General features: G+C 49.6%; 1 protein-coding gene across 3 annotated transcripts in view; it reads left to right on the forward strand.

Moving 5' to 3' along the window:
* Positions 1–18,767, forward strand: part of NEURL1B (neuralized E3 ubiquitin protein ligase 1B) — a gene marked incomplete at both ends in the record, with an annotated part of 136,180 nt that extends 117,413 nt beyond the window's left edge. For all 3 annotated transcript variants that reach the window (XM_084268529.1, XM_084268528.1, XM_084268530.1), the window contains 4 exons: positions 13,241–13,801; positions 16,253–16,960; positions 17,907–18,032; positions 18,523–18,767. In XM_084268529.1, coding sequence (XP_084124655.1) covers positions 13,241–13,801; positions 16,253–16,960; positions 17,907–18,032; positions 18,523–18,767 — 1,640 coding nt within the window. The remainder of the gene's footprint in view (positions 1–13,240; positions 13,802–16,252; positions 16,961–17,906; positions 18,033–18,522) is intronic.
* Between the last annotated feature and the right edge of the window lie 8,771 nt (positions 18,768–27,538).

A 27,538-nucleotide genomic window follows, 5' to 3' on the forward strand; every position in this document is an offset into this window, starting at 1 on the left:
GAGCTGAGCCAGCGGAGCTGTGCCGGGGTGGACGTTGCCCCCTGCCTTACAGATGATTTTTCAGTGTTCTTTTCAGACATCTTGAGTGCATTTTGCTCCTGCTGAAGCCACTTCCGTGATGTGCTGGCAGAAGGAGGGGTTGGGTGGACAGGAGTGTGCCTGCCTGGGGGGAACGTGCTTTTCTGTGGGATACAGAGAGGTTTTGGGGAAGCCGAGCTTCTTCCCTCCTGCCAGCAGCTGATGGTGCCAATGAATGAGTTGTCCTGCATCTTTTTGAGTGACTGGTGTTTCAAGAAGGAGGGCGGTGGCACTGGACCTGGGACCAGAGGAAAGCCCCTGTCTGTGTCTGTTTTTATGACTTCAGGCTTCTGTACATTTGGCATCCCTTTTTCAGCATAGTTCCAGCTCAGAACTCCATGGGGGATGCTCGGTGCCATCTATTTTGATGAAGCAGAGGAACAGGATGTAGTCGTGTGCTGCCTGTGCTTTATCATGGCCAGAACCACCAGAGGCTCTAAGCTGTCCACATGTAATTGTGTATTTGTTTGTCTGCTTGCAAAAAAAATTTGTTCTACCAAAAAAACAGAAGGAAAGAACCAAAAGAACCACCCAAAGAGAAACACATTCTTTCTTTCCACAGTTTTTTATATGTGATTTATAGGTGTGTTTTTCCAAGTAAATCCAAACAAGGCCAGTGACTGACTCTGAATTAAAGTTTGATTTGGTTAATTGAAACAAGAGCCATCTGGGTGGAAGCAGGAGGTTCTGCACAGCTGTTTCTGTTGTTTCACGTGGGATTTCTGAAATTTCAATTCTGTAGTTACTAAGGAGTGTGCTGTTTGGCTGTACAGTGGGGTTTTATAGGTGTAAATGATCTCTGAAGAACAGAAAAAAAAAGACTGCTATCAAAATAACAACAGCTTGCAGCTCCCTGGTGAACTGTTTTGAAGGTATTGACCAAGTTTGCTCTGCTGAACAATAGTCCAAGCTTCACCTTAAAAAGGTGGGAAAACAGGATGAAAACCAGTACTTTAGATTGCCTGGACATCCCCTGGCAGGCAGGTGTCCATGGGAGATCACCACTGCGTTGTGGTGCTGTTTGTTTGCTGTATAATTCACACCATCTCTTGGGACTGATCCCTTTCTCTGGGGGAGGGAGCAAAAAGAAGGCTTTGGCCTTTCTTTTGGCCAAAAAAAAGCTGGTGTTTATCTTCAACAATGCAAGGAATTGCCTCTCACCTCCAGGTTTCTTTGGTTCACCTGCCTTTATCATCTCTTGGCTGGGTTACCACAATGGGAGAGTAAAGGGAGAAAAATGTTGATGTTGACTTAGGTGTGCTGGGACCAAATCCCACCAGCGTTAAGAAGATTGACATGGTGGCTTAAAAATAAACCTTTCCCATTCAAATCCTTTTTGTGTTGAAATAATTGAAGACATTTGAGATGAAAAAAGGGGCTGAGGTCATTGTGTGTCCAGTAATGGTATGACTGCATTTTCTTTTGTTTGGACAGTTTAATGTATTGAAGTAGCTCTTGTTTCCTCTTATTAATTCCTGTAAATATCATGGAAAAGGATCTCACAGCTCAGCCATGCAGCAGCCAAGTGTTGCACAACCACCTGCCTCTCGGACTGGTTTCAAAGCTTAGCAGAAAACTATGCATTTAGAAAAATTTCAACCAAGGAGTGCATCTTTTTTTTAGTGGAACATTTCGCTCTGATTCTGGTCCAGCAAAAAACTCCTTTTTCTTTTTTCTTTTTTCTTTTTTCTTTTTTCTTTTTTCTTTTTTCTTTTTTCTTTTTTCTTTTTTCTTTTTTCTTTTTTCTTTTTTCTTTTTTCTTTTTTCTTTTTTCTTTTTTTTCCTCTTTTTTCTTTCTTCTTTTTTCTTTCTTCTTTTTTCTTTCTTCTTTTTTCTTTTTTTCTTTTTTCTTTATTCTTTTTTCTTTTATCTTTTGTCTTTTTTTTCTTTTTTCTTATTCTTTCTTTTAAAGACTTTGGCTTTGTTTCTGAAGATGCACTGTACTTTGGAAATGCTATAGCCTATTTGTCTGGACATTAAGTAAAACAGCCAACAAAATACGTGACATTATTGTACAGCTTAGACTTTACATGAGTTAAGTCACCAGCACTTCTCATCCCTTGAAAGAGAGCCTGGCCAGTATTACAAATTGAATTTATTTCAGATCTCCCTGATGGGAGAGCATCAGCCTCGGGCAGCAGCCCACCTCGTGCAGGCTGAATTCAGCCCCTGTGCAGTCACCTATAAGCTGTTACAGTTCCTGCAACCGTGAATCCCTTTGTGCTTTGTGATGCCTCCAGGGAAACTAGCCTGGCAGAGTGGAAGAGCTGTGCTTCACCCCCCGCCCCCCCCCCCCCCCCCCCCGATTTAATTATAACCAGTTATTCCCATCCCTTTGCCCTGGTTTGGATTCTTTACATATTGTTTCGGAAAAGCTTAGTGGAATCGCAGCCTTTGTATATATAAAATATAGGATGATTGAAGACCTGGCCACTTCTTTATTTAACTTCCTCAGCCCTGCGTTCCTCCCAAAGCATTTTCCCCTCTCGCTGCCAGATCACTGTTTAAACTGTGTGTAAATATAAAAGGGACTGTGGACAACGTTTAAAAATGCTGCACCATGTTGGGAGTGGGGCTTGCTGGAAAGAAATCTTCCTAGAGGCCTTTTTCCCCCCTTTTCCTGTGGTTTCGCGGCTCCCTTAGGACAGATCAAAAGCTCTGTGTGGGTACCACTGTTAAGTCTAATGGCTCTCTGGTTATCCAGCCCTGTTTGGACTGAAATAGTTCCACTGTTTTGTTCTCTTTCAAACTGAATTTATCCCTGTCCTCTGTGCGTAGAGGAGTTGTGATTAGGAGGGAAAAAAAAAGAAAAGAGACCCTACAAATGCTACGAAGAGAGGAGGTGATGAAAGAGCCTTCTGTAACAAATGTGTGGCAAAGAAAAACAGCAGGTTTGTTCCCTTTATCATAAGGTTTTCTTGGAAAAAGTTGAAGGTGGAACCAAATGGCCAGGCTCTCCTTTCTTCCCCTGTAGCATCATTCTGAGGGCTGGTCTTGCCCTTCAGCTGCAGCTTCTCTTCCTCTGGAGACCTGGTGCTGAGCAATTCCTGTGCTTACTGGAGAATTTTCTTGTGTTTTTACTGAGCTCAGAAAACACCCTCAGCTCATAGTGCTTCTCGGCTCGAGCATCATGTGCCCCATCTGAGTTGCCTGTGGTAGTTGCAGCTACTTGCCAGCTGTAGCGTGGCACGGCACCGTACGCACGCAGACCCAGGGAGGGCTCTAGCAGCACATCTTACATACTGGCCTTTCTCCAAACATGCTTTTTGGAGGTGGGAAGGGCAGGAGTGTAAATTGTATACAGTCTGAATTCAGAGGGATGAAGACAACATAAACACTGGCTTTTAGGGTGTTTTCAGAGAACAGCGCGTCAAAAGCCACAGTAAATTGCCACTATTACCTTTCAAGTCTTTTTCCCTCCCTGTTTCACAAGTTGCCTCCCTGGTGCAGTGCTGTGATGCTGCCTGGCTGTAGGGAATGGGTGGGTTTCCTGCGTCAGGGAGACAACAAAATTCTTTCCCTCTTTTTGTTCCTGTCTGCGCTGGAAGCGACACATTGACGGGCTGAGGGAAAGGATGTGCCAAGCTCCAGCACTCTTTCCATGAGCCCTGTATTGAAACCATGGGATGGAATAAAATTGCCTCTATGAGGATATTAAAAGGGAATGCATTTCATTCTCCAATTTCATTAAAAGCCATTAACATTGGAATGACATGGTCACTATTTATAAATCCCCAGTGCAGATGAGTTGGTACAGCTGGTCAGAAGAAAAGAGGTTGAATGGAAACAGGGAGTCTATTTGCATTAATGGTCGTTACGTGCTCCTCCGGCAGCGAGGGGAGAGGGTGAGGGCATGGACCATTTCAATGTCAGTGATTACGCCACTCACGTGTTCTTGTAACTCTTCAACACATCACAGCCATGATTGGAAAAGGAAAACATCGGTTCAGAACGATGCTCTTTAAACATAAAGCATTGCTCTGAAAAACAGTCCTGAGCTGTTTATACTGTCTGAAAGGGAAAAGTTGTCTGGGAAGTTAGGGATTGATGAATGGAGGGGAATCGGGGGCATGGAGACAAGATTTAGTTTTTAATCTGCAAAAAATACTCCAACTAGGATCTTTTCTGGGCAGTGTGATTAGCCAGGAGCATACGGTGGGTCTCCTGTAGATGCAACAATGGGATCCCTCCCCCTCCTTCGGGGTGGCCTCTGGCATCACAGGCCATTGATGTGGCAGGTTTTTGGGTCCCATGGGTTGCTCTTAGGCTGTGCCTGGGGTCTGTGCTGCAGCAGTGACCGCTGCTGGCCTGGAGCAAAGAGGAAGGGGAAGGGATCTCTGAGACAGACCCAGTGGCACAATATGCTATAAAACTAAGAATAGTTCTATGTCTGTCTTGATGCTGTGAAAGTCTGTATTAGAACCATGCTGTAGAGCATGGAAACCACTGAAGACTAAGTCCTTCTCTAATGGCTGAAGGAGTGGTCGTTAGAGAAGAGGGTGCCCTGACTCATGTACTGTGGGACTGTCCTTGAGTCAGGCTTGGGAAAAGGGAATGCACAAGGAAAATGGTGCTCGGCAGAAGAGCAGAGCCTGTTGAAGTGGGATCCTTGGACGTTGGCCTCCTAAGCTGAGTTTAACTTGCAGTGAGCACAACGCACTTGATTTAACAAAACTGATGCACCAGAAGATGGGTGTGGGCTTCAGACCTGCCTGAAGTAACAGCCATTGGGAAAAAAAATAGTTTGGCATTGTAAATTCATGGAAGTTGGACCCCATTTCCGTGTGAATTTAGTAAATCAGAACAGAACCCAACTGCTCACTGCTAGGTGATCCTGCTCTGGCAGGGGGCTGGACTAGATCTTGCGAGGTCCCTTCCAATCCCTAACATTCTGTGATTGTGCTCCAGAGAACAGGAGGGATTTTGTCCATATCTCTGCTCCTCTTCTTCCATCTTTGGGTCTCCAGATGAGTTCATTCCTCCAGACTGCTCTTTCCAGCCTGACGTGTTACATCTTAAAGTGCTCTTTGCTTTCTGGTGTGCTTTATTGTCTGTTTCTATGAAACAATGAAATTAATAAAGTGCAAGAGTACATATTTTAATCACTGACTGACAAGGTGAGCATTTACATTTAGAAAATATTTAGTCTCTCAGCCTAGCAAGCCTCAGAAATAATTTGTGGAGTTGCTTAAACAGACGTCAGCTGCTTATTTCTCACTGGTTTTGATCATCTCCCAAAACTGTGCTATGGACTCTTGAGTTTAGGACTGGAAGATGAAGTGAGCTGCGCTCCCCAGGTTAAACTTAACTTTCTAAAGAAGGTAACAATTTTGCAAAAGCGTAATACATCAAGTAAGAGGCCCAGGTTTGCTCTCCTGGTGTGTGAAACCATACCCACTGCACGTGCAGCGTATTAGTGGGAACACAGTCCAAAAATTCCCGATAAGAGCTATAGTAAGAGTGGCTGACTGACTGTTTTTGACAAGGTGTTTTAATCTGTAGCCAGTAGCCAAAAGTTTCATCTAGTTTTCCATCCCGTTATTTTATGTCTTTCAAATCCCTGCCATCTTTCAAAGCTCCCTGGCTCGTGAGCATGGCCTTCTGACTGACACGAGCCAGTGGACTTTGGGTGTCGAGGCCACAGAACGAATTACAATAAGCCATCCCGTTTCCAAGGCTCCTCATCTATCATGCAGCTGCTTTCATCACTCCCACCGAAAGACTTAAGCAGGGATTATGGCAGGAACCCTGCCTTTTCTCCATCCCTCTCCCGCTCGCTCCCGCTCTGTCTCTCATTAACTAAGTCTAAGAATTTGTTACTAGAGTTGCAGACTCATTGACCCAGATTCACTAATAATACGGGGGAGAGGAGATTTTTTTCCACGCTTAATCGCCGGCTTCTGTGTATTTTTAGTGCTATTTATATGCAGGAGAACTAAAAACCTGTAATAAAGATGGGGCCAATTTTGCAGCAAAACCCATGCACGAACACAGCGAGAGGCACAACAGGAGAGAGATGGGGGAACAGGGAGACGGAGGTGAGCGTAGGTAGACCTATCTATACTTGCAGACCCAGCAGCAGATTGTTTTGATAGCAGCCCCCACATCCACAGCCTGATCCATGAGAGGCCAGGGCTCCCCACTTCGCTCTTCAAATTCAAGACCATCAAAGTCATACACTGGTTTGCTTTGTTTCGTGTTCATTGACCACCAGAACATAGTTTCTTGCCTGTCTTCAGCTGTGCAAGGAAAAAAGAAAAAAATCTAGATTAAAGAATATTTTTTTCTTTTTTCCCAGATTAGAAAATGCTATTCTGTTGGGTTTTTTAAGTTTAAATGGTCTTTCATTTGCACGTGATGAAAGGAGTTATTTCATTAAACCAAATGACAATGTTATAGCCAGGCTAAAGGCAAACCAGCTTCAGCCTAGGAAATAATGATAAAAACATAAGAAGGCAATGTGAAGGCCTGAAAACCTTTAAAGAACAAGAGACAAGACAAGTGTTCAGTGTGTTGTTGTGGTAGGTAGACACAAAGATAAAGAGACATGAAGACCAAAACAGAAAAGCATCAACAAGGAATGCAGAAGTGATAGGTCACTGGTATCCAACAGTTTACAGCTGGAGGGACACTGGGAAGTGCTTGAAGATGTGCCCACATCTCCAAAAAGCAAAGCTGAGCAGAAGGTCTGGGAATAGGTTGGGAGCATTTTCCTGCCTGATCCAGTAAAGTGCTGGCTCTCTTCAGTCTTTGGGGCTCTGTGATCACTTCTAGGTCGTGGAGGATTTGCTATTGGCACTTTCCATCCTTGGAGCAGCCCTTCTGTCATGGTTTATTTTCGGCTTCGAGCCAGCTGGTAGATCTTGGAGAGAGACATTGGTGTTTCAGCTGCACTTGCTGTCTTTTGGCTTTGACACTGGTGTCGTGATGTGACACTCAGTGAACCAGGAGAGCTAAGGCCTGGTGTCGGCTTTCCTATCAAGGCAACCATTCTTGTAGATCATGAGGTTGAACTTTGCATGAGATCCCCACTGCAAGGAAAGGGCTTCACTTGAGAGAAGCAAGGATGCAGGAGCTTGTTTCCTGAGGCCATGGTGAAAGATGGGGAATGGTGTAGCCTGGAAAATACTGCAAGATCCTGATGGAGTTGTCTGTGTTTGCTGGTTTGAGAAGAAGGATCAGAACAAAAGGGTTTTGCCTAATGCTGTTGTCTCTGCTTTCATGGAGGAACACCTAGAAGACCAGAATAAATGTGTCATTAGCTTCTGCCCAGAAAAACATGGATTTCAGCTTTTTTTAAAAAATCCCTCATAAGGTGTTTGGTTTCAAGCATTAGCCACAGAGGCAAGAGGGTTTTCTTGCTTGAAAATCCTTGTAGAGACAGGCATAACTTGATTTTGCAACTTAAAGTCAATCCCTGTTCTCTGCCATGGATATTTCTGGATGGTTTTGCAATGGCAAATGTTATATATTCATTAGATATTTGCATAGTTACCTCAGTCTTTCCTCCTCTCCTCCTTCCCCAATTAGTCTCTTCAAAAATGTCACATTTCCTGTAAAGCACTGCAGGGTCTTCAGTCTCCCCTGATGCCTCGATGTCTGTATCCCTCTTCTGCAAGTCAACCATGAGGATTTAGTTGAAGTCCCTGGAAATTTCTCTCAGGTTAGAGGACTGGGCAGGGAGACCTTTACATCGAAGTGAGGCTTTGGACTGGTCATGCAAACCACTGAAATTTAAATGGGGGGATATTAGTTAATTGTCAAGTTGAGTTTTTCCAGCGTGTGAGCCAGTGGGATGTTTGGAAATGGGGATGATTTTTTTTGTAGGAGCCTTGTAGTGGATTTGGTAGCCCAGCTTCACAAATGCACGCCGGTATGCATGGAACAGGAGGCACCAGTGTTCCCTGCAGAGCTCCTCGACACGTTTTCTGTATTTAAAAAAAAAAAAAAGCCTAGGCAGTGCACTAAATTTATATGTGAACAGATTTTTATCGCTTGTTCTCAGAAGATAAGATCGAGTCGGAGCAGAATCCTGTTTGGTGTTGCTGTTAGCGGTTGTTATCTGCAGGAACAGCCTAGACTGCTCCTTCCAGCCTCCGGCAAGGCTCCAGTCCCCGCACCCGCGGGCGGCTCCAGCATCTTCAGCAGTGAAGATGCAGTGGTAGGGGCACGGTGAGCACTGTGCCCTCTCTGACTGCACTGGCTTGCTGTGATTGACTTTTGGTCTGCGAGGGCTGATGCTGCCAGCTTGTGATCCCGCAGCAAACTTGACTGCATTGTTCCCACCTGTTGGGATTTTCCTGTTTCGGGCAGAAGCCACCTGCCCCCTCTCTCCAGATGCTGTTTAATGTTCAACAGGGGTGTTGCAGCAGCAGTAACCTGACTATCTACTGTAATAGGAAAGAGTTCTAATGTTACTGATAAGGCAGCGGCCATAAAGATTAGAGGCAGGCATGTTAGGTGGGTTTCCCTTTCCCTGTGCAGTGAGCATCAGTAGCTGGATTTCAGGCTGCACACTGCTTGCTGCCTTGCTGCCTTTCTGATTGGCACAGGGAGACATGGCATGCTGATGAGCTGTCACCCGCGGCGTAGTCGTCCTAGCAGTTTCTGTTCCCTTGACATCCTTGCTTTATCCAGTATGCATCCTTGTTTGGCACCTGGCTGCCCCCTGATTTGCTTGCCTTGTGATCCTGTGTGCTGTTTGTCATGGATTTACTTGGATGGAGTCCTCAGGAAAGGGCTCTGGGAACCAGGGAATGTGTTTTGATGCAGCGGTTGTAGAGTTAATACAGATGGTGGATTTACCCGTGGCACATCGGGAAGGCAGTGCCGCCCTCCTCCTTCACTGTCAGGCTGCCCTCATCATAGCTGTCTGCTCTAGCTCTGATCTCCTTGAACACTACTCTCCTGCTCATTTTAGGACTTTCTGTAGTATTACTTCTGCCTGGCTTGTCTGGGCAAGTGAAGATGGGATCAGTCTGGCTTAAGATCAACTCCCCAGCTAAGCAGCTCCCTCCATCCTGCATCCTGGAGAGCAGCAGCCTTGGAGAGAGCTCTTGTGAATTTTGTCTGCTGCTGTCAGTGGGATTACAGTGCCACAGCAAACCTGATGCTCTAAACAAACGGGTGAAAAAAAAATGTTTATTTTTAGAACTGAAACCATGATAAATATGTGGAGTTTGTCCAGGGTCTGCCTGCTGTACCTTTTTGAAATGCAAAGTGTGTGTTTGTTAAAATACTCTCCAAAGGTCAGCATAACCTAAGAAATAAATGTGCTGGCCTTTTGGAAGAAAGCAGGTGAAGTTTCAGATGTGCAATAGCTACTTGCAGTGGAGAGCACGGGACCCCACAGCCCAAATCTGTTTCGGTGCAGCCCACGTGGATGGAGATGCTGCCAGGGCTGCTTTTGTGAGAAGTAAGGAGCCCTACACCATTCTTAATCCTTCAGCTTTCTCTTCCATTTTCCTTTGCTGAAGCCCTGCTCCTGTGTTAGAGGGACTGCAAGCATTGTGTTTGCAGCTGGTGAGGGTAGGGCTGAAAACAGGAAAACTCTGGAATGAAAAGAAGCGAAGTGCTGGATGGGACCTCAGGACATCACCCAGGGGACCCAGTGGGTTCATGTCCCATTTGATGATCCAGCCGTGGGGCTGACATGCTTCTAGGGCTCAGGGGTTGCAGTGTTGGAGAGCCTTCAATTTTTTAATCCCTTTAGCTTCCTGTGAGGTGGAGGAATACTACTACTCTCTCAGGCAGGGAGGTGAGGCATAAAGAGAAGAAACTACTTCTTCAAAGTGTTGTAGGAATCTCAGAGCTGAAAGAAAGAGTTGGCGTAGCTCTTTGCTGCCTGTCAGGCATCAGGCACCCTTGGGTAGGGTGGCATTTCTGCCACAAACTCGGCTGTCATTATCCCACTGATGGGCTTTTGGGTGGGAACGCACAGACGCGAGAGGGAAGGGTTTGGAGGAACAGCAGAGGGACTGAAATGTGATTCCCAACCGCGGAAGCCGAGCCGCAAATTAGGGCAATTCAAAGGCACAAACATCCTGTTGAGCTTGCCTAGTCCCCGTGGGTACATGATGAGTAAAGCACATGCCCCAGCTCAGCTTCAGGCGTGTCTGAGTGGGAAAGCTCTGCCTCCCTGCCTTGGGTTATGTCAGGCTTTATTCCTGGTGGCAACCGGCAGGTGTTCATGCGAGGCATTATAAATAAATTATCCATTCATTTCCTTCTGGAGATTTCCTATTGTTTAGCCACAATATGCTTTCCTGTTTTTAAAAAAAAGCCAAAACAAAACAAAAAAAGCCAAGCCCTGGCCTCAAGTTCCTCTCTGGCAGGGTGGGCCCAAAGCTGCGTTTGAAGTGAGTGCCCGTGTCATCGTGATTGTGTTCATCACCCTGCTGGTGCTGTCACTCCCGCCTCACCCCTCCATGCTTTATGAAAGCGGCGTGAGAAGGATGGGCTCCTGGCCAGGTGGCATCATGTCCTGCCACACTCGGTGTGTTTGCTCCAGCAGGTTGGTGTGGGAGGAAGGCTGGTGCTGTGTAGGGGCTGGAGAGCAAGGGGTTCTTCTGAGAGCGGAGAGGATGGGAGCAAAAGCTCCCTTCCCTCCTCCTTCCTCCTGGCCAGTACAGAGACACTGAGGGTAGGGCACTCTCTTTCACAGAGGAGTTATTTTTACCCATTTTAGAAAAAAACGCAGCTCAGTGGATTATAAAATGAGGGTTTCTCTACACGGGGAGGCTGTCACCCCACAAGGCAGGGCGTGCTGTGAAGGAGCAGCACTGAGGCCACCTTATCCCGCCGGAGCCCCTTGGAGGCTGACCCAGCAGCACCCGTGGGTGCTTTGCCCTAACCTGTGTCCCAGCTGGACAGCACAAAGGCTGTGTGGGTGCAGATGGCAAGTGGGGAGCCATTGGCTGTGGAGGATTCAGCCAGCGTTACGGCTTGGCTAGGCTGCTGCCTCTCTCTGCTAAGAAAACCCCAACCCCTATTGCAGCAGCATCACTTGTCAGGAACGTTTGCAGGCAGACGCCTGGAGCAGCACCCACATGAGTGGCGGGTGGGTCTGTGCTGAGAGCAGCCATCTTCTGCATTGTACCTCCCCGGGAGGTAAGAAATGAGATTTCTCCTGGGAACACCCAAGAGAAATACCCATGTCTCTTGCAAGTGTGGCCGGGGCTGACCCTGCAGACCCAGGGAAGCCCATCCTGCACCAGGAGAGCCAGGGAAGGAAGCCAGCGCTGCTGCAGGGTACTGCCCTGAGGGGATTTAACACCCGGGGGGGGGGGGGGGGGGGGACGGACTTCTCCCCATCTCCCCCAGGACTTTGCCTTTGTGGCTCTGGTGTAGAAATGGCAGCCCCCCTGCTGGGGTAGGGCCAAGGATGTACATATTTATATTCGGGTGCAACTGGATTAACCATTGCTTTGTGCTATGCAGCGACTGTCACGTGCAGTGAGAATGAAGAGGTACCAGAGGCCTTTTATTCAGCTGCTGCTTTTGCCTGTCACCATTTAGGCCTGACCTTTTTTCTTGATGCAGACAGCAGCTTTTCACCTTTGCAGCTCTTTGACTCCTGTTGCAGATGCCTGGTTTCCAGGGCTGATCCTGTGTTCAGGGCTTGTCTCTGGCCCCTCTTCTCTTGCATTCTCAAAGGCAGCATTTGCTTAGAGCCTCTATTAGTTCAGACACGGATGCAGGTTCCAGACCCTCACTGCCCTACCTCGTGTGTTTTTTCTTGGAAAAGGATGTCACAACTGCGGCTTTCCAGGCAGCTTTCCCAGCAGAGCTCACAGCATCTTCTGGTGTTTCTTTCCAAGAGAGGAAAGCATCAAAATCCTTCTCTTGTCACGAAGCAGAGCCATGGGTTACACATAGGGGGAAGCAGCTCAAGGGAAGGGGCAGGCAGGTGGCTTTTAAAACTTCAAAAGTGGTAATATATTTTGAAATACATGTGTACATGTGATGCAGTTTTATATTTAACAGGATGACTTTGAGCACCCAGGGCACTTTCCATTTTTTTTTTTTGCTTTAAAAATCTACTGCCAAGCCAGGTGCAAAGTGGAGGAGAGGTGGGATGGGTGGGAGAGGTGTCCAGATCGAAGTGCTTGTAACACCATGGCGGTGGTGGTTGAAGCCCTGGTCCTGGAGCAAGACCCCGTGTGTTCAGGGGTATGCAAAAGAGATTTTTCTTTGCCACAGGGAACTTACAGCTAAGGTTTAAGATGAGAAGTTGGGCTTTTTTTCATTCCTGCTTCACGCTCGCATGAACTTCACTTTAGGCCTGAAATCTGCTTTTCTTGAAATTGGTCTCGAAATTGCTATTGACTTTAAATGCTGCAAGATCTCACCCATAAATTCTCCTTCTCCCATCTGTAAAACGAGGATGGTAGGATTTCTGTGCCATCTGTGGTACTGTGAAGCTGAAAACAATCATCATTTATAAAGCGCTTTGAGCTCAAATGGGAGGTTCTGTGTAAAGGCAAGGCTTTGGGGGATGAGATGTTCCTTAACATGCCGGTTGCATCTGATACCTGAACTAGGGGCTGGGTTGATCATTTTGGAAGAGCAGTCTGGTGATGCAGAGGTGGTGACAGTCCAGCTGCTGAATGTCTTGGTTTATTTGTGTTGTTCAGAAGCTCCTGTTCATCATTACAAAATTAAGGGATGTAGAAGCCAGTGGCTGCGTGTCCCACAAAAATCAGTATCCTACATCCGTGTGACTCTTGAGCACCTCTGATCTTAACAGCCGTGATTCTCAGAGATGGTGTGACTCTGATTGCAGCCAGCCACAGTGGTGATTTAGCAGCACATACACTGTAAATAGGAAACTTGGAGCACAGTCACAAGTGTAGGGCCTTTCCGAGTGCAATAGGATGCATCTGATGGGAACAAAAGGATGTCTGTTTTCATCCAGCTTTGCAGGGCGTCGAAGGGAAGCTGCCTAACCTTTGCCCCGAGAGCCACATTTGCCTTATATTTGCATAAAGCTGAGGGCCAAACTGGTGTAACAAAGGGCAGGTTGTGTCCAAGCACCGTGTTTTAATATTAAATAGCGAGGCTCCAGTGAGGAATGTAAAGCCAATTGTACTTGCCTGGGCTGAGCTAATGCATTGCTCAGGTTAGACACTTCTGATGGAGCTGCTGGTTTCTCCTTTTGCAGACACAAGCCACCAGACCCGCTCGGTCTCCAGCCGCCCCTATTACAGTTTGCCCAACAGCAGCCATGAGAGACGCTCGGTCCTCGCGATCACGGAGCCGCCGCGTTTCCACTCCCAAGCCAAAGGCAAGAACGTGCGCCTGGATGCTCACTCGCGCAAGGCCACGCGGAGGAACAGTTTCTGCAACGGAGTCACCTTCACCAACCGGCCCATCCACCTCTACGAGAAAGTCAGGCTGAAGCTGGTGGCCGTGCACCACGGCTGGAGCGGGGCCCTGCGCTTCGGCTTCACCATTCACGACCCATCGCAGATGAGCTCTGAGGAGATACCAAAGTACGCCTGCCCAGACCTAGTGACCCGACCTGGATACTGGGCCAAAGCTTTGCCAGAGAGGTTTGCTGTGAGAGACAATATCTTGGCCTTCTGGGTTGACCGTCATGGGAGAGTCTTCTACAGTATTAATGACGAGGAGCCGATATTGTTTCACTGTGGTATTAAAGTTTCTGGTCCCCTCTGGGCACTCATAGACGTCTATGGAATTACCCATGAAGTGCAAATACTAGGTGAGTGTGTGTTTTGGCCTGGGGCTTGCTCTTCTGGTTGCTCTTTCCACAAATGCATTCTTATGGAGAAAAGGCACATGATCTTTCTGGTTGATCATTTCTGTGGGATACTAAAGAAAACTAATTCACTGTTGGTTTTGTACTGAAAATTAACTGGTTTTCTTTTGCCAGCAGTGGGGATCCAGAAAGCAATGTGTGCCAGACATGTCAGTGATGGGAAGGCCCAAGGCTGTGCATTATAGTAGCCATGTGAAAGGCTAGATTGAAAACTTTACATGTAACTTGACCCAGCTTTTTCTGAGCTACATGTGCTATTATGGCGTGGGAAAACATAGTGCTGCTTTACAGCAAGGTCCCAGGGACGGAGGAGAAAAAGGTGACCAGCTCTGGCTTCCACTCTTCTTTCCCAGCTCCCAGTTACCACCAGTCCACTAGAAAACTACAACCCATTCCCCGAGAGTTTCCTGGCACCTTTACCCAGCCCCTCTCCCAACTCTTGCTCCCCACCTAGGCTGGCAGTTTAACAAGCTGCGTTTGCAAATGTAGCCCCAGGTAATCCTTCCCTTAGACATGAGCATCACCGTATGGCTGCAGAGCACCAGCTGCAGCTCAAGATGCAGTCTGCCAGGTGAAGAGTGATGAGAAAACATAGCGTGAGCTCCCACGTGCTTTGGGATCCTTGCCACCATGAGCCACACCCCCCACACACACCCCTGAGCAGATGATTGCACTCAGGTGGTGCCTGGCTGACTTACAAACATCATCCTTGGGGGGTGCTGCAAGAGGGGATGAATTTGTTCCCATTAGCAAACCGATGGGATTGCCATGGGGTGGCTTTCCTTTCATGGCATTGAAATTTCAGATGAATTCAGTGTTAGATGGAGTGTTCTGAACTGACCTACACCACAGGGAATCCTTTTAAAATACAAGAGTGTTGCCGTTTCCCAGAGGCTCCTAGGAGCTGATTTATTTTAAACAGCCAAGTTAAGCTGTACCTGCTCGAGGGGATGGTACCTGCATCCTCACACATCTGCAATAAGCTGCAGAGCACTTGGGCCAGTGGGCAGGCAGCTCCACCACATATTCTTCTGAACCATACCAATTATTTTACAGCCAAAAAGGCTACACATAAACAACACTTTGCCCTGCCTGCTCTGCCTCAAATGTGTAATTAAATCTTAGCAGTAGCTTATCCTGTAATTGCAATTGTGATGTGCTCCAGCCTCTGGTGCTCATCACAGAGGTGCAGGAGTGTTTGCTGTATTGACCAGTGCAGCTGCTTCACCAGAGGGCTCCTTTTTCCTCAAAAGATTCTAGTTAGAAGAATAAGACGCTGCTGATTTCTGCACATCCCCCACCCAGGTCCTGCCTGCAGCATCCAAGTGTGCAGAGTCAAAGACTTGGCCTGAGGGCAGTGTTGTTTTTTCTGGTCAAAGTACCAAGCCCCACAAGGTACCCCAGGAATTGGGCTAATGCTCAGCCATCTGAGGCACCAGGAGACTCAGCCTCTTTGCCACAGGAGTGGTAGTGCCATAGTGGACATGTTTGTCTCTGTCTCCTCCTCCCAAAATTTCACAAGTCAAGAAAGCTGTGAAATACAGCCCAAATACAGGTGCACAAAATGATCTCTCAGCATCATGGAGCTTGGAGGTGTCTTACCCCTCTGTGGGAGCATTTCTTGCCAGATACCCTGTGCTTGCTAGAGGCAGCTGGTCCAGCCTCCAGGCAACACCAGTGATCTCTTCTGCACGGGCTTCTGAGCACAAGCAGCTTCTGCTTTGCAGCTGCTGGGTAGATTTGGGCCTTTTACCTTCTTTGGTAAATCTCTAGTGATTTTCTCCTCCAAGGAGCAGGCAGTGTTAGTGATGGGATGCTTCTCCCTGCCCCATCTTTGAGAGGACCAGGAGTCTGCTTCATTCATGCACACTCTTTAACTTCTATGTGCTTCAACTTGGCTCAGCTGGTTAATGCCTCCCCTTCGGAGTGAAGTGTCCAAACCTGTGTGAAAGGAGTATCTGTTCATGCTTGTGCTCCTTCACCCACCACTGTGGTGTTGTGTAAAAGTCTTATGCAAGCCAAATTCACAAGATACTGAGATACTTCCTTCTTTTACAGAGCAGTCTTAAACCCATTAGACCCCTCTGCTTAGAAAGCTGTAGGACCAAACCAGTTTACAGCTTTTCTCAGTTCACCAGAGCAAGGAGCTCCAAGATTACATGGACACTTCATAACACTTGCTTTTACTCAGCTAGTACCAAGATGCAGGTATTTCTCTGCTTGCTGCTATCTGTTCATTAGTGTTTGATCTCTGGCTAATTTTTCCATTTTTTTTTCCCTGCAGAGGAGCAGAATTCAGGTCACCTGTCAGCTGAAATAATAACAATTGTAACTGTAAAATTAGGCAATCGTGTCTTGTCTCTAATGCCCCTTCTCACTGGGTTTATCTCACAGATAGCATGTTTGCAGAGACCATGACCACTGCCCGTCTCAGCACCGCCCGTCTCAGCACTTGCCTTCCGCAGAGCAACCACGATTCAGCCAACTTCAATAACAACGAACTGGAGAATAACCAAGTGGTGGCCAAAATTGCAAACCTAAACCTGAGTCGGGTTCCAGGACTTGCGACAGACAACCACATCATCCCCTGTTGCCCAAACCGCCGGCAGCGTGCCCAGGGGGTCCCAGCCTTCCTGGACACAGACCTGCGATTCCATCCCACCCGTGGACCTGACATCACCTTCTCTCAGGACCGGATGGTTGCGTGCACTAACTGGCAAGAAAGCAATAGGACTTTGGTGTTTTCTGACCGGCCTTTGCACATCGGTGAAAGCCTCTTTGTGGAAGTAGGACATCTTGGGTTGCCATACTACGGGGCCCTTTCATTTGGCATCACTTCTTGTGATCCGAGTACTTTACGGACAAATGAGCTCCCGGCAGATCCAGACTTTCTTCTGGACCGCAAGGAGTACTGGGTGGTGTACCGAGCCTTCCCCGTCCTCAACAGCGGCGACATTCTCAGTTTCATGGTCTTGCCGAACGGAGAGGTGCACCATGGGGTGAATGGAGCCAGCCGAGGAATGCTAATGTGTGTGGACACCTCACAGTCTCTCTGGGTGTTTTTCTCAATCCATGGTGTCATCAACCAGCTGAAAATACTGGGTAAGTGCAGCCGAAAGGAATGATAATGGGAACCGCCGGCTCGTGAAGCTTCCTGGGCCAGAATGGGAGCTATGTGGGTTTGCGTGTGCAGTGTCACCTTTGGCAGGTGGTCACTGAAGTGAGTAAGCACCTTGGATCTCACCTTGTGTTTGCAAACAAGAGTGAGCGAGGCATGGTAGGTGTCACACAGATGTATGCAGCCTATATTGAGTCCCCCAGGAAAGAATTGAGACTGGAGATGTAAAATAAGCAGCAGGCAGGGAGGGCTGGGGCGGGGCCGGGGCAGCTTTTTCTTGCAGAGGGTTTGTTTTTAAAAGGGATTCTTTATATACCCACCGTGCCAGCCAACAGGTGTTAAACTCCTGTCATGACAAGAGTGATGACTTTTGTGAGCACAAGTCTGGGTGTTGCAAATGGACAGTCATTGCTCCCCAAGCACTGCCACAGCTCGGGTATCAGGCATCACTTTTGATGTATGGCTGGTGACCAGCTACAGTGCTTCTCCTTTCCTCTGGCTAAGGATTCTGTCAGGAAAGCAGATGCTGGTGACATTGTAGAGCAGGATTTTCTGCTCTTTCCCAATGCCCTTTCCCAGCTGCCCTTGACCTGGCAGTGAGACAGCCATATAGCTTGAGAGTGCTTCTGCTGCAGAGATCAGGATTGCAGGGAAGTGACGTTACATCCCAGCTGATACCTGTCAGAAAACCCACTGCTTGCTTCACTGGAGCACTGCACAGGAACTGTACAAGGTCCAGGTGCTGGAGGTCACATCTGAAATCATACACCCGTATCTTTACTAAGGGGCAGCATCTATCTCAGTGGCTTTCTCCTTAAGCACCCTGAGCACGTGGGGTGGGAGCAACTCACCAGCCTGAGAGGCATTTAGGAGGGGATGGGTGCCCATCAGCGCCGCGGCAGGCAGGCTCAGCCTCTCCTGTGTTTGCAGGCACTGTGCAGTCCAGCCCAGTGAACATCTCTCCCTCAGGATCCCCCGGCGGCTCGCAGTATGACAGTGACTCGGACATGGCCTTCAGCGTCAACAGGTCATCGTCTGCTTCGGAGTCATCGCTCGGTAAGGAGAGCCTAGCCCTCGGCACGCTGCTGTGCCAGCTATGCTGGGATGGGAATCCGGGCTGATAGATGATGCTATGTGAGACAGCAGGACAAGGTCGGGGGGGGATGTTTCATCTCCTATGAGACCAACAGAAATAATTGGAAGAAAACACAAAGTGGTAGGAAGCTTTTCACAGCCTGAAGAAGGACTGTGTGTTACTTCCCACTTTGTCAGTCAGTCTAATGCAAGTTGGTCCCCATGGGGTGGGGGGTGTGTGATGGTTTAGTATCATGTCTGGGGGGCTTACACTGCCCACACTGCTGCATTCGGCACTGCCAGGGCTCTACTGCTGGAGGGATGCCCATGTTTGTTTGGCCAGACGAGACAGGCAATGACTTAAGGAAGGAAGAGCCTTAAAAAACTGACTTGAGGGTGTGTGTGTTGTACATTGTCAGGTGTGCATCATCCTGGTGACCGAATGACCTTGTTCCTTCCTCCTCCCTTGCAGTGACTGCTCCCAGCTCCCCCCTCAGCCCCCCCATCTCTCCCGTCTTTTCCCCTCCGGAGCCATCAAGCAGCAAGAATGGGGAATGCACCGTCTGCTTTGACAGCGAGGTGGACACGGTGATCTACACCTGCGGACACATGTGCCTCTGCAACACCTGTGGTCTTAAGCTGAAGAAGCAGCTCAACGCCTGCTGCCCAATCTGCCGACGGGTCATCAAAGATGTTATTAAAATATACCGCCCTTAGCGCCCAGCTCGGGCTGTAGGAAGGGGGAACACCGCTAGCAGTAACCATGCCTTTCCGTCCCTGCTTATGGGTTATCGTGCTGATCAGTCGTTATCAAGTGGCTCGTTATCTGTGTTTCCTTATTTGACTGGTAGGGCACAATTCAGGGATCAAATTGAGCTGAGGATCGGATCACGTGGGGCCCAAAGGCACAGCTGCCATGTGCCCACGGGCGAATCCAGGGAATTGCGGTCTGGACCCGACCCAGCTGCAAATGAGAAATTTCCTGTGCAAAGGCTCTTGTTTTCCTCCTCCTTCTCCTGGAGGAGACTCTCTGTGGTGAGGATTGGCAAGGGAAGGTTGCCGCTTGGTCAGTGCCGGGTGCCACTGGGCTTCCCAAACCCCAACAGCTCTGGGCTGCTGCCGGGTGCTTGCGCTGTGGTGGAACAAAATTAGGACACAGGCCAGTGGGAGGGTTCAAAGTGGACAAAACTGATCTGGAAATGTCATGTTCATCCCTGCAAAGGGGAACTAGCTAAGGTCAAAATAGTAGCACAGCCAGATGCTCACTTTCTTTGGTTTTGCCCCCATGAACAGGCTTCTGGGGCATGTGAAGACACTGATCTGGACTTAGCAGCTTTTGCTTTTCATGGCAGAGCAAGGTCTTTTGGCCAGGGAGGCTGAGACCCAGGGAGCAGCCGCGGGGTAGCAGTGAGGAGCACAATCCCACACAGAGCCCCAGCCAAGCCCAGCTGCTGCAGCAGTGGTGGAGCAGCAGTGATGGGCTGTTCAGGCACTGCCCACAGGTCTGGCTGCCAAAGCCATAAATTGCAGCCCGTGGATGAGAGGGACGTTTGGATGGGCACACACGTTGCCTGAGCAGTCCTGGCTTAGGAGAAGCACGGGGCTGTTGCCATCTGCAGTGATGGTGTTTGTCACCTCCAGGCACATGCGCCTGCGTTTTGCTCTGCTCCTCTTCACAGGCAGCATAGCTGTCATCCCACACTGTCCTGCCTGGCTTGCCTCCCCCTAGCCCTTCCCCTGCAGCCAGCGCCGCAGCAGGGCTCAGCCTTCTGCCTGCCCCACCGCAGGGACTTTCTGGAGCCTGTAATGAGAAACTAATTTCTGACCCAGTCCCAGCAGGCTCACCTTTTTTCTGGGGACTGATTTTACCTGGTTTTTCTCCTGCCTTTCCATGTTTCCCAGCACAGCTTCCAGCTGTCTGGACTTTGGGTCCCAACAGTAGATAAGAACTTGTTGAAATGATCAGAGATCTATCTCACTTGGATTTACTTGGGAGGAGGAAAGAAAAAGGCTCTGGGGCTATTATTAGATGCTGGGACTTAAAAGGTAAATGGTTTTGAGCTGTGATTTTAGACATTTACAAACAGCAGCAACCTGGATAAGCTGAGCTGCATCTGAGCAGGCAGCAAGGGGGCTGGTGTGAGTAGCTCAGTGCTGTCCTCCCGCTGCTCCCACAGGAGCTGCCCTCCATCCTCTGCCCTACACCCACTCCCACAGCTCCTATCCAGTCCTTCAGCCTGAGCTTGGCCATTTTCCAGCTGGTCCAAGTTCGTAAAGAGGGGAAGAAAGAGGATGCAAATGGGAAGATGAGAGAGGGGCTGGTGTTGTTCTACTGTGGTGGTGACCATGTGCCACCAAGTGGGTAAGAATGGTTTTCTTCAGAAAGGTGCAATTAGCATGTTTTAGTCTGGGAAAAAATAATAAAGCAACCCCTGGACATTTCAGGGCTTCTGGGCACAGGGGGGCAGCCTGATTTTGGTGGTGCCTGTCACCTCGCCATTCACTCTGCTCCAGGTGCTGGTAGCTGTAGGTGTACTGCCACCTTTTTCGATGCCACTGCCTGGATGGTGGTTTGGTGGTGCCAGTGGTGCTGCCCTGGGTCACCAGCTGGCACTCAGCCCAGTGCCAGCCCCACTCTGCACCCAGGGGAGCAGCTCATCCTCCTCCTGCAGCAGGCTGTGGCTACCAGCTCACAGGGCATGGAGAAAATGTGGGGTTTTTTTTTCCTTGAAGAGCTAATTAACATTTTAATTAAGTGTATATATGAGAGGCTGCTGTGGAGCGAGATCTCTCACCCACTGCCCTGCTGCATCGGCACAAGAGACAGGCAGCTTTGAAGAGGCCTTTTTGGAAACGTGGCTCATGGCACTGGCCCAGCGTGCTCGGCCCTCAGTGGAGCCACCAGCACCTCAGCTGTGGTCAGTCCACTTTGCTGCAGAAGGAGGCAGCAAGGGCAGGTTTCCATCAGCTGGAGCCTTGCTCAGAGCTCCGGGCTGCCCTCCACCTGGGGACCACAGGCATCGCCCTCGCAGAGACCTCCCCGGTCCTGCATGTGCTGATCAGGGTCTGGCTGCGGTCAGTGGGCACCGCACTAAGAGCATGACCATGGCAGAGCACGTGAGCGTGGGATGAAAGGACAGGCAGGTAAGCATCTGCCTGGGGAGCGGGCTGCAGTGGGAAGCCTTTGCATGATGAGGACTTGAAGGAATGTCTGAATCCACAGCAAGCAATGCTAGCTGGGATCGGGTTGGGGCTAGTGGATGCCAGCAGCCATCCCTGTGGCTGCTGCCCTGACTTCAGAGGTGCCTGGTCCCTTTCGGTGGCTGCCCACTGCTACGAGCCCGAGCAGAGCCCTTTGCTTGCCTGACACTTGAGGTTCTCAACAAGCAGGGCTAGTTGCAGGCCTGGGGTGGGGTTATTTTTTTGGTGTAGCTCTCTTTCTTTTTTTCTAAGCCAGCAAGGAGAAATACCGAATCCACCCCGGGCTGTGTCCGAGCCCTTCAGGACACACTGCACAGGTTGAACTCTTGCTCCAGCAGCCAAGATCAGTTTCCAGAAGTATGGCATCCAGCTAAGCCAGCTCTGTCAGGGTCTGGAGCGTGGCCATGCAGCGGGTGGGATGTGAGAGCAGTGGACCTGTCACCCTGCCTATCTGAGAGCAACAGGAATTTTCCAAACCAGGCCTCTTCTTTAAAAAATAAAAAAAGATTTCCAGGAAAAGGTAGCCTCTTACAGATTTAATTGTTAGTACTCGTATTGCTATTTTTTTTAAACAGTCCGATGATCTATGATTTGTACAGAAGATCTGTTTGTGCCTTATAAGGGTGTCTGTGCACTTTTTATCCTTTTTAAAGCAACTTCTAAAAAGTTAAAAAAAAATGGGGGGGAGGGAGAAAAACAACACAGATAAATGGTAGTTTTATAGAATTTTGTGTTCACTGAGAATCCTGCTTTTTTTATATATATATTGGAGTGAAAAAGTGTTTATTTCCATGGATTTTCCCCCCTCTCCTCCTAACCTATTTGTTTAAAAATTAAAAAAAAAAACCAAACAAGGAAGAAAGAAAAAGAAGAGGTGGGGGAACTCTTTTATCTTCCTCCTTTCTGAGACAGTTACTCTCTTATTGTTACCTTGATGATTCAGTACCGTGACCTGTACATCATGTTGAAGCTGAATCAGATTTTGGACCTCTGTATTAGGCTTTTCAGGCAAATCATTTGGGGGACCGGGGTGGGGTGGGGGTGGGAGGGGGGGGGGCATCGCACGAGGGAGGGAAACTGCACTTCTCCGTGTCAGTTTGCTATAGCGTTGTGTTCAGTGCTGTGTGTTTTACTTTTGTCCATTTACCTGTTTTACATTAATATAATTTTACTTGTTTATGAAACAAATAAACCTTTGGCTTGTAAAGGGTGCTCCTGGGTGTTTAAAGAACTTTGACCTGCGAGGGTGAGCGAATCCTTTATTCCGGAAGCGTGGTGATATTAATGCACAGAGGCTGGGAGCCTCTGTTCAGCTCAGGCACCTCTGCTTGAAGAAGAATTCAAGGTAGGCACTTCAAATACCTCACATGAGCTTTGCTTTGCTCCTGGGAGGCTACTGCCCCATGGCTGCTCAGCCCCTTGATGGGCAGGGTTGAGGAGGGAGGAATAATGATTCTTGGCTCATTTAATGTGTGGTTTAGGGCTAGAGGGGTTGGGGGGGTCCTGTGGCAGATGCTCTCTCCAGGTGCCCCAGGTTCCTCATCCAAGCTGCAGTGGCTCAAGCAGGGCAGCTGCCAGCCTGGCCCCGCTGTGTGCCCGTGCTGGGGCTTGTGGCAGCCTGGGGACCGTGTGGGCTGGCCCTGGGAGGGGATGATGCAGACACAGGCACAAGGGATGCTTTTTTCTTTTCTCTTTTTTCCTTTTTCCTTTTTGTTTTGTAGCAATGCCTGGCTCTGTATTTCACAAGCAGAGGCCAACAGAAGGCTGCTCTGTAAACTGTTTATATCCCCAAACGTGGCCCGCCAAAGCCAGACACCAGTCAAGCAGCCTCAGATGTGGGTTAAAGCAGAGTGGAAGAATTCATTCATAACTCTGCCCTGGCAAGAGCACGGCCATAGTTAAGCATTTCCACAAAAACCCTTGTGAGCTGCAGGTGGCAAAGGAGCCTGACAATGGCTATTTATTCCAAAATGCCTTTTTATAAACTCTGCTGTCCCATTTTATGCAGAGAGCTGATCCTCGTGCGCTGCCAACAGAGTAATGCTGCCAGTCTCAGGCCACGGAGTGAATCTGCACCATTTAGCATGTGTGATGTCCTGCTCCAGCCACTGCCAGCTCAAGCCCTGGGATCAGTGTGGAAGACCACCACCTGCTCCCATCACCTGCACCCACAGCTCCCTCTTCCACCCTCCCCCATCACTCTCCTCCCCTCTGCCAGCCTGGGTGCCATGACGTGGGTACCAGCCCAAGCTGAGCCTCCCATGGCCAAAGCCCAAATCTCATTAGCACCCTGCCAGCTTCACTCAGTGCGGCCACACAAGCGCTGGAGATGTGGGCAGTAACTGGCATCACTCGGTGCCAGGAGCCAGCTGCAAGAACATGCCTGAGGTGGGATGGGCCCACATGCAATGCTCCCGGCTGTGTCACAGGACCTGAATTGCTCCTCAGCACGCTCAGCTGCTGCTGGGTGTGAGGGAGGTGACAGCATCAGGGCAGCTGCTGCATGGTGTGCTGCTAAGACACAGGCCCTGCATGGAGAGTGGGTGGGCAGGTGCGTGCTCCTGGCATGGGCCACATACTGTGAGCAGGTGAACGAACACCAGCTGTCAGGGGGGGTAACAGCAACACAGATCCTTATGCTAAGTGCAATGTGGCAGGCACTGGGCTGTTTACCTGCTGCCTGCACAGCCCTGCACATTGTTCAGGGCTCCTGTGCAGGAGCTGTGTGGATTAGGTGGGTTATGGCCACCTGAAAGCCAGAGGTGAGCATGGACAAGGCTCACATGTCCCAGGCAGTAAGCTGGGACAGTGGGAGATGCTCTTACATACCTTTTTTCCCCCAATTCTTGCCTACCCCTTAACAAGCAGTACATGTGTGCAATACCAGAGCCCTCTGCCAGAAGGCACTTGGGCTCTGGAGTCCAACCCCAGCCTTTTCAATCAATGCAGATCCCCTCAGGACAGGCAGACTCCCTCGGTCTTGCCACACTGACCCAAAATCAGCAGGCTCAGCCTGCCAGCTGAAGTTCAAAGTAACACAACAGCAACACTTGCATTGTCCCGTTTGCTGGGATGTCCATCTGGGCTTGTGTACAAAGGCAAGACCCAAATTGTTAAGGTCCTTGTGATCCTCAGTGCTCCCAGGCATGTGTGCTGTGCATGGCAGGGAGCACAACCAAGGCTGCCCGGACAGATGGACAGGGGGTACCTCTCACCAACCCAGAGCTGTGAGTCTCAGCTGTGCAATGCTCGTCTCTCTGCTGGGTTATAGGGATGGGAAGAAAAAACAAAGCTTTGCTGAGCAATTCATCCTACCATCAACAGTATTTCTCCTTTTCACCAACACCATGGTACATATAGAGTGCAAAGTGAGGCCCAGGCTAAACCCTACGTGGGGCGTGTTGATGCTGCTGCAGCCCCCCCCAGCCACAGCTGCACGGGATAAACACTCCTGTGCCAAAGCAGTACACAGACACTGTACACTTACCCACACCTGACCCCTGTTCCTGCAGCATGTCCATGGGTTACCCAAGAGGAGACCTGGGGCACAGCAGCGATGGGCAAGCTGGGTTATTCATGGCCAGGAACCCTGAAGTCCAAAGTCCAAGTGATGTGATCTGCCCCAGCCCCGTGGCAAGTCCCCATGCCACAAGTCCCCATGAAACCAGGCGACACAGCAACACCCTGTTCCTCTCATGACAATAAAAGTGTCCAAGGACAGAAAATTGTGTTACCTGGGGATGGCTCCTCCACGGCAGGAGGGAGGGCAGCTCAGTGGTCAGGGCCCTTGCTGATACCACCATTGCAGTGACAAACAACATGTGCCAGAGTCCAAACAGCTCCCTGGGCAGAGCTACCATTGCTCCGGGCAGGAGAGCAGCTCACCTCCTGAGCCAGCACCCCAGACATACACCAGCCAGACACAGGTTCACAAGGGTGCTTGAAACCAGTCAAGCACTTTCTTTTTATTTCTTAAAAAAAAAACAAAAACCCAACCAAACCCACCAAAAAAACCCCACCAAATAAAAAGAAACCCAAATCAGTCCCTTAATGGTGAAAGTCTAGATACGGCATTAACACAGCTACATCTATCCTCTGCTGACCCCCCACCCGCCCACAGGTAATGTAGATTTATATGCGCTTACATAATACAGCGAGACACGGACAGACAAAGGGGCTTCAGGAGCTTGCAAGGAGCAGAGTGCAGCAGGGGCCTCCAGCCTGCCAGGGACCTGCAGAGCTGCAGCTCTCCCAACACCCAGCTCCTCCGCCCCAAGCCACGGCGATGCCTCCCCTTGCCGCAGTCCCCGGCCATGGGGCTGGGCTGGTGGTAGGGAGGGAGGGAGATTGGTCTTTGGTGGATGGGGTGACGAGCCCTGCATCCCATCCATCCTCCTCCTCCTTGCGAGGTAGTCGGGGAGCTTGGCTGCATTGAACATGCACCATAGAAGGAGGATGTGCAGCCTGGCAGAGGGCACATGTGGCTTTTGAACCGAGGGGATGTGTTGGGCCGGGGAGGGAAAAGCCCTGACAGCCCAGTGGCTCCTGGCACCCTCCTGATGGGACCTGCTGTTCAGCCAGTGGTGCCTTCACAGGTGGAAGAGCCATAGGAAGGGGTAAGGCTGCCAGTGCCGGCACCCTGCTGAGGGTGACTCCCACCCTGGGCACTCACCGTGCCTTCTTGGAAGCTCTTTGGGAACAAGGGAGCCATCCTGTCACACGCTCAATGAGCCAAATACAGTACTTGTGTCAGCAAAACGAAGCACTACCAGTTCTGAGGTTCAGTCTGGGAGGAAAGCAGAAATAGCCCTCATGTAGTATGGAGGCAAGAGAAGCGTGCCCCCCTGAGGAAAGCCGGGGGCAGTGAGGTCTTTAAATGACAGAAAAGAGAAGCTTCTGCAATCAAAAGGCCATTCAGCAAAGAGAGCAAGGCCAGACTGCCACAGGGCAAGGGCATACAGCCCTTCCACTCCCTGCGTGACACTGCCAGAGCAGACAGGAACACAAGTCCTGTCCCCTCCCCAGATACGATGGGGGCTGGATTTGGCTGCTGGGCAGCTCTGGCTTAACTCACCCTGTCCCCATTGCTTTCCAAAGCAAAAGGGATTTACTGGAGGAAGAGATGCACAGAGACAAGGCAGCATTGTTCCCCAACCCACCCTGCAACTCTCCTGGGAGCACATCAACACCTCGCAACGTGCCACGCAAGGAGCTCTGTTATTGGATTGGGTTGCAGATGTATTGTTTATTGCCAGCTCAGGTGAGTCAGCGCTATCAGAGGCTGATGTGCCACCAGAGAAAACCGTAGGTGGGAGGGAGAGGAATCAGCCAGGGACGGGGCTGTGTGAATTCCCACGGCTGAAAATGAACAGTGGGGCTTCTGGATGCAAGGCTGGGCTGGGACGGTCAGGGCTCCTCTATCACATCAACCCAGGGCTGGGACAAACTGCCCCATCACCCTCCCAGGACAACCCTGGCCTCCTGACACACCACCATTTGCATTCTGTACACAGAATGAATCTTCAACTCCATGTTTCCAGGGTAGAAAACATGGGGCAGAGAGAGAAGTGAGCATTCAGGGAGTGGACAACACTCCTTCACTTCTGCCAGTCTCAAATTAGAGGGAACATTTGTTTTCAGTAGCAGAATAACGTGGCTGCAAATCTGTGGCTGCAGCATTTACACTTGCAATTTGTCTGGAAAGGCCAAAGAGGTTTGGTCAGCAACAAACCCGCAGAAGCACTGGGCTTAAAGCTCTTCTGGAGAGAGAACCATGGCCCTGAATCTGCAGGTAGGCAAGTATGGAAGATGAAGACAGCTGCACCGGGAACAACAGCTCATCCATGCTCATTCTCCTGCTGGAATAAGCATCACTGTGGGCAAGATTAGGCTTGGCAGGTAGGAATATCAGCATGGAAAAAAAAAACAACAGGCTCTGCTTGACCTGAAGCCCCCCAAACAGCCTGGCACACAGGATGAAATGAAAGTACCTGGAAGATGGGGGTGAGAAACAAGGCAGGGAGCCCCTGAGCACCAGACACACCTCACAACTGGTTGTGATGAGGAGCTGAACTCCCACATTCTGGATTGCACTTGATAATATCAGCACCTACTGAAGGACCCACTTCCCGGCTGCTGCCCGCCAGCCCGGGGAAGCTCTGTGGGTCATGGGAACGGGTGGTCCCCTGTTAGTCCAACAGGCAGGGCAGTCCGTGTGGGAAGGAAAGCAAAGCATCCTCTTTCCAGGGCTTTTGGAGTCCCTTTGGTCCTCTGTGCCTTGCATAGTA

Source organism: Gallinula chloropus, assembly GCF_964237585.1.
Source record: "Gallinula chloropus genome assembly, chromosome: 10".
Classification (NCBI taxonomy): domain Eukaryota; kingdom Metazoa; phylum Chordata; class Aves; order Gruiformes; family Rallidae; genus Gallinula; species Gallinula chloropus.